The 7511-nt window shown below is 37.7% G+C and overlaps 1 protein-coding gene across 1 annotated transcript; it reads left to right on the top strand.

The window, feature by feature from the left end:
- The first annotated feature begins 2164 nt into the window (after positions 1–2164).
- LOC146511204 (B-cell receptor CD22-like) lies at positions 2165–7193 on the top strand. The gene is made up of 7 exons (XM_085172991.1): positions 2165–2701; positions 2809–2926; positions 3035–3418; positions 4528–4833; positions 4927–5187; positions 5258–5339; positions 5469–7193. The coding sequence occupies exons 2-7, from the start codon at positions 2851–2853 to the stop codon at positions 5512–5514; spliced, it is 1155 nt and encodes a 384-aa protein (XP_085029117.1). The 5' UTR covers positions 2165–2701; positions 2809–2850; the 3' UTR covers positions 5515–7193.
- The last annotated feature ends 318 nt before the right edge of the window (positions 7194–7511 follow it).

Raw genomic sequence — 7511 nt, 5'->3', positions numbered from 1 at the left:
TGTGTTGCTCGGCTGGTCAATTTATGTTATATAGCACTTTAAAACCACCGCAGCTGGCCCCAAGTGCTTTAGAGACAGGCATATTTACATTCCAGGACTCTTAAAAAAGCAAGAAAGGTTTGTTTTATTGTGAATTATTATGGAGTTCTCAGTGATTTAGTGGTGATTAAAATGTGTCCAGAATTTGGCAAATTGATGACGATTTATTTCAGAAATCATGACACACATAAGATGTCTTTATAAGTTAAAAGTAATGGTATTGGTATTGGCAATACTGGACCTCTGCTTGGTATCAGATCAATATTGAAATTTGCAGTATTACACAGTCCTAAGTTCAGGATTAACAGTGATCATAACAAATATTGACTTTCAAGCTCCTTAGAATTGCACAAAGTCTGTTTTTGCCATATATACTCTATTTCTATGCATATATGCATAAAGCCTTGCTTCATTCCTACAGCTAAAATACTTATCATGTGTAAAAACTATATATCAGGGCATCCACACCATGCTGAGTGCAATTTCTCTGCAGGGCATTTGGGTTCCTGCTCTAAATAGAAAAGGTTTGATAGCACTTGCACACTCATGTGTTGACAGGAAATCTTATATATTTATATATTAGGTTAAAGAATGCGTGAATCCACATAAAACAAACAGAATGTTAAAAGGAGAACAACATTACAGCAAGAAACACACAATGCGTGTGCTGCAGGTTCCTCCTGAGAATCCCACATTCGTGGCATGACAACTAAAATGTGTGTGAAACAGTACCACTTCCTTTGTGCTTAACCCTGCAGGATTTAATGGTTTGTTTGAGCTCACCACTTGATGAAATTGCAGATATGAAAAAGTGAGATTTCATTTTGTGGCCATCTGAGCCACAGTGAGATGAAGCTTCTTGTATACTACACTGCCAATATGTCGTTTCATGCAGCAGATTCAATTTTACAGTTAATGAAGTTTTATCATCTTAAATATTATGGGCAAAATTCCATGGCTTGCTATTGAGATGAAAAAAGAAAAACCTACAAACACGATTGACTTTTTTGACACACAGACAAGTAAACATTTGATCATCTTCAAAACAATACTAATTAATAAGGTGGTACACATAGAAAAATGCTTAAAAGAAAATATGATTTCAAAAACATTTATTCAATAAAACTATAAAAAGCTGCAATGCTGTGAAGAAAAGTGTACCCATGATGTCAGAAGCTCTCATTTCCTTAGCAGTAATAAGTGTTGCACAAGTTCACACTCTTTGACAAGTTCCCAACAGTCTTTGACATCAGCTTCCTTAAATTTATAACTACCATCTTACACAGGAAGTGATTGTGAACTCAAAGTTAAGTCCAAGGCTGCAGCCTGCACACTGCCTGAGCAGCATAACTACAGCAACCACACAATTTGCACCCACAGCTGCTGTTCAAGACACACATGTGTTATTCTTGACTCTAAACTTTCCTTTGACAAACAGATCTGTTCTGTTGTTGAAGATAGCTAAAGATAGGGAAAAGTCCAAAACTTTATTGCATCTGGATAACTGTAACTCCCAAGTCTCCTCCCATCTCTTTTGACATCTTTGGAGATAGTATGAAATTCAGCAGCAAGACTGTCAATTGACTCCAAAAAAATATAAATACCATTCCAGCCCGGGCCTCACTGCTCTCCATTTTAGAAGTCAGTTTAAGATTTTATTTAGTGTTTCTAAGGCTCTTAATGGTCAGGACCCATCTGCATAGCACCAGTCTCATTCATTTGCATTCTTTACATGTCCTGGGGTCACGCCTCAAACTAAAAGATATCAGAGCTTATGCAGTCACTGCTCCACATTTGTGGGATCAGCTGCAAGTTGATTTTGAAGTCTAGGCACAGAAATCCACCTTTATTCTCCAGCCCACAGAGAAAGGGCATGTGTTTATTAGTATCCTAGATTCCTACAGTTTTAAAAAAATAATTTGGTGTTGTTGCTCCAAACAAGGCCTCACCATTTATTTTTACACAGACTTTCATAATGAGACACTAAAAAACATTCTTTAATAAGATTAAATGGATCTTCATCTCAGGGCATGCGTGATGTAGACTGACCAATCAGGCTAACATGTAGCTGCAAAAACTGTGCATCTTTGGAACTGATTTTAAAGAAGAAACATAAATAAATGACTAAAAACATGAGTTGACATATTGCAAGATATTTCTAGCACTTGTAGCTGTGCTCTTATCAGAACAACACAGAAACTGACTGTGGTAACACAGTGACTGTATGACAAACAATGAAAACCATTGGACAGGAAGATGAAAATTGTCTGGTTAGCTAATAATGCACTGGTTGCTTATGTTGGTGTGCAGCTTAAACAAAGTTTGTTTTTTTTTTTTAATGTATGTATTGTGCCCTACATAAAGAAGGCACAGCTTATAAGACTGCTTTGTGACTTTTTGATTGCTTTAATGCAAAATTACTTTCTTCCAGGTCATCATACTGAGTCCCAAAATGGGTTTTTATTTTACAAAGGGAAATTCGTTCTTTCATTATTTCCCTTTGGCAGCTGAAATCCCAAAGTTGCTACACATTTGCAGAAATATTACAAAACCTTATTGTTTCTCTTTTTGATAGGTGGAGTGTGTATAAGTGCGTGTATGATACTTTTACTTCTTATCATTTTAAGCCAAAAAAGAGATCCTTGTTGGTTTGACTTTCAGGGTAAGTGGATTTTACACATTATCATATTATATGTGACAATGATATTCATTCTGTGGATAAATATCAATGCCTGAATATATCACTATGTATAAAATATGTAAATCTAGGAATTTGTCGACCTGTTGACTGAGTTGTGTTTGCAACGTCAGATGATGAGTGTCATGGCAGCACTGTGTGTGAACATGTTGAGAACCAACATGTTACTGAGTATCTTCATTCTTTCAGGTGAGCTGTTTTTATTTCAGAGACATTACTCCGACATTTGAACATCTGCATGGATGCTAATATTTTCCACATTATTTTAATCTAGACACTAAATTCCTAAATTCACAGGCGCTCTGGCTGCTTGTCCTGAGGATTCAGCTTTACTCATCACTACACCAGAGCAGATGGAAGCACTGAGTGGATCTTGTCTCCAAATCCCATGTAACTTTAGAGCTAAACCAGAAAAGGCTTTTAATGGGAGAAGAACAGTTGCTGGAGTGTGGATTAAAAGTGACAGTAGACTTTTAATAGATCCAAACAATGTGATCTACAACAGTAGTGGAGCAGTTAGCATCTATCCAATGAGAATTACTGGGAACCTGAGTCAGAGAGACTGCACCACTCTGTTTTCTGATTTATCCACCAAGTACACAGACACATACTTCTTCAGAGTAGAGAGTGAAGCATTCAAGGCCACGGCTTACTGTGATCGTCTTCAAATTACAGTTAGAGGTAAGAGAGTTTATAATAAATAACAAATTATATTATTTATATTGTTATAGAAAACTTTAAATCATCATCATAAATCAGAGGGCTGAAAGTTAGAGTAGAGAGAGGGAAAATGCTGTGCCGGAGTCATAACCAAGAAAAGAACTAGGTATAAATGTGTAAATCCAGAACATATATCTATTTATTTAGATGACACCACCTCGACTTCACAAAGAGTGTTTGTGTTTGTTGTACCCTGTCCCAATGTGCGTGATTGGCTGGAAAGAAATATGATCCACATTTTACAGCCCTGAAATGAGCCCAGAAATGTTATAATCATAAAATCTCAGTTGTAGAAAAGAGATTGCAGTTTAAAAGTAAGATCTCTGGTGGTGTGACAGCCAGTATACTGTATTCCAAAGCAATGTGCCGCAAACCTAAGCGTCAACAACTGACAGCAGAAATGTACTCATGTGTTTCAGCACAGAACTTTCTCCAGAGCATGTGAGGCGCAATAATGAAGTTCAATTATATATTTAAGAGTATATTTAATATGAAATGCAAAACTCTGTCATCTGGGACCAATCGGTTTACTTTAGTGTGCCTAAATTGTTTTCACAGGGACTGAGCACAAGTACTTATTTGCTTCAATTCTAGGCTTATAAGATGTATCAATGCAGATGGCGATCCTCATTGATAGGTTTGTATTTTAAAAAAATCCACAGGAAAATGAAGGTGGTTTGAGTACTTGAGTAAAACATAGTTTTTGTCAGTACAATAACATCATCACTACTGAAGATCCAATCACAAAGATTTACAGGGTGAGTTGAAAGAGTGGCGTGAACTGAACCACCATTACTGAGTAGCTTTAAAGTATTTTTCCTCAAATTTATCAGAATTGGTTTATTTTTCCACTGAGCACAATGCTATTTTTTGAGACATTATTATTCCGAAGTATTTATTATTATTAAATAATGTAATGAGATTACACCTCTATGCCAATGAGTCCTCAAAGCGCAAAGCTTAAAAACTACACACTTTTAAGTACACTGTATTTGAATGGTTATCAGCCTTGTGTACTAAAATCCAAATAATACCTGTATTAATTTGATGTGTCTGTTGTGAAACCACAGATTCTCCTTGGAGGCCCAATATTACAATCTCAGGTGATCTGAAGGAGAAGGAGTCTGTCACTATAACCTGCTCAGCTCTCACTCCCTGTCCACACTCCCCTCCTCAACTCACCTGGAATCTCCAACAAGACTCTCCCAACAAAATAGAGGAAAACACAGATGGAAGCTTTACAACTAAAATCCAGCAGAACATCACTCTGTCAGACACACATGATGGAAAGAAGATCAGCTGCTCTGCCAGATATCCTGTGAACCAAGGAAAAGACACCAAGACAGCAGAGACAGAAGAAACTCTCAATGTTTCATGTAGGACTTGAAGGCCTTATCTTTTAGAGAAAACCTTAATAAAGAGCCTCCTCTCTCTTTGTGCACCTTTATTCACTCCAAAATCTCTTCCAGACCCTCCCAGGCTGATCAGTCCCACTGGTCCTGTATCAGTGGGCAGCATGGTGACTCTAACCTGTTCCTGCCAGGCAAACCCTCCTGTTGACAGCTATGTCTGGTTCATGACCAGTGGTGATAAACTGGAGATGATCAAAGCTGACACAAAGGTTTACAGCTTTGAGGTGACCAAACTCGATCGAGACAAATTGTTTTACTGCAGCTGCGGGAATCATCTGGACATCCAGATATCAGCAGGCAGTCAGCTGCTGTTTGAAGGTAAACACAGGAATTGCATTTGTGAGGAGTAATTTTCCATCAAGGAGTTGACTGTGCTGTCGCATTGCAGGTGATGAACACTGGGGGAAAATGACTGTAATGAAGACTGTGGGAATCATAATACTTGTCAGCACACTGGTCATCTTTGAGTGGTGAGGCAGCTACATACCAGCGTGTAATTTCAAATGTATTTACATGAGTTACAGCATTAATTATAATGTAACCAAAATCAAATGAGAAGCTTTCCTCCTTTCTAACTTGTTTCCACCTTTTTCTTTCAGCTGGTTTAGATCGAGACGTCCCAACAAACCAGAGGCAGGAAGATAAACAGAGCTTATAGTCTAACAACTAAAGTGTCTGCAAGTCTCATGAGGAAGTAAAACCTAAGGAAGTAAAAACTTAAAATATCCCTGCATTTACTGCCACGGTTAGCAAGAAACGAAAGCTTGTACAAGTTTCTAAAATTCTCTGTTGTTTTAATGGTAGTACAGAAGAAAGGTGTAAAGGTGTAAATACTAGTGTCCTCACCAAATGTAGAGCACACAGCATACCGAGCTGGTCATGTAACACTTGAAACTCTTAAAGACAAATTCATATAATAAACAAAAGCACTGATGAAAACAACAGATCTAGCCAATTATATATATTTAGAAAAAGATTCATTACTATAGCTTTAACAATAGCAACAGAGAAACATGATCACCTTCATAGTACAAATGATGAATTAAGTAAATTCCAGACATTAGCAAACTTCTGGATAAAGACTGTGACCTGGATGATTTTGGTTGTCGTGTGTTTGTTCTGCTTTGTGTTTGTCCATGTCATCTTTCAAAAATAAAAACAATCTTTATTGATTTCATGATCGTCGACTGATTGCTGAAACCTCTTTTTCCTCTTTGAAGATCCACTTTGTGAGTGAACTGGATGCATGTGTTTCACGACATGTAGTTTTAAAGAGAGGAAACTGGAGTAGGGATGGGTATTGTTTAGGTTTTATCAGATACCGGTGCCAAACCGGTCCTTTTGAAACAGTGCAGGTGCTTAAACAGTGCTCGAACCGGTGCTTAAAGAATGGAAAACACAAACTTTGTCCTAAAACCTCTCATGCTCAGCTGTTTTTTTTTTTGTAAAAAGATAACAATGTTAGCCTTTTCTGCTGCTATAGGGCATATATGGTATCACTCTTGGCTGGAAGCAGTGCTTAAACAATGGAAAAAACACAAACTTTGTCCAAAAACCTCTCATGTTTAGCGGTTTACCACTTTTTCTTTGGTCATTTTAGCCTTTTTTGCCAGGGTGAAGGGAGTATCTGCCATCAAACAAGAAGACAGCCGCATGTAGCTATGATGATGTTTGCTAGTTCACCTTACATGCATTAATTTAATAACGTGTTTAGCCTACTCAACGTAAATTACACACGAACAACATTAAGCTCGCCCAGAGAAGAACAGCTGCTGCTGCCACCATCATCCGTCATCATTTCTGCTACACTGGCAGGGCTAGGGGCCAGGACTGTACTCTTCGGGTTTTTGGGGGATGTTGCTCCGGGTCAGATAACAGGCAACCCACCCGCACTCGTTTGCGCAGTGGCGTGTCTAGAAAATATTTGTTGGGGGGGCCAGGTAGGGGCACAGATTTGGAAAAGGGTGGCAGGTATAATTGGCAGATGATGTTAAAAAAAATTCTACCAACTGTTAGTATTTTTACTGACATATAGTGCACATATGTTTTGTGCAAAAACATTTTTGAATATTAAAATACGAACATTTCTAACATACAATTGGCAGATTAGCCAATGCCAATGCAAAACTTTATCTGCCTATTAAAAAAAGAAGATAATCTTCTCACAAACTGGTGTTTGACTTTGAAACAGGAAAAAAGTGGGGAAACAAATGAAAAGACTAACATTTGAATGAAACCTGAAAGCAAGTAAATACTTTCTATGCTGCCTTATGATAAACTTTGGTAATACTGATGTATAAAGAACAACACTCGCTGATGATGAAATACAGTCAGCTGGTGTAACCTGGACGTGTGTCCCTCTATCTATAAAGAGATGATCTATACTGCTCGCCCAAGTGCAATGTCTACAATATCCGAATCTAGGTTTGGGAAGGAGATTGGCAGTAGCAACTCTGTAAGAGCAATAAGACTTCCAACCCACATAACACGCACAACCACAGGTTTGTGAAACAAAGTTTGCTTTATATATATTTTCCTTGGATCAGTTCCCTTTGCTCATCCTCAATGTAGGGATACCTTTAAATGCAGTAACCATCTCAAATGCATAACAAAAATAATTGAACAATCAAAATAGATTTAAG

This window comes from Neolamprologus multifasciatus, chromosome 9, assembly GCF_963576455.1.
Source record: "Neolamprologus multifasciatus chromosome 9, fNeoMul1.2, whole genome shotgun sequence".
NCBI lineage: Eukaryota > Metazoa > Chordata > Actinopteri > Cichliformes > Cichlidae > Neolamprologus > Neolamprologus multifasciatus.
Note: the sequence above shows the minus strand (reverse complement) of the source record. Positions and strands in the feature narration are given on the sequence as shown.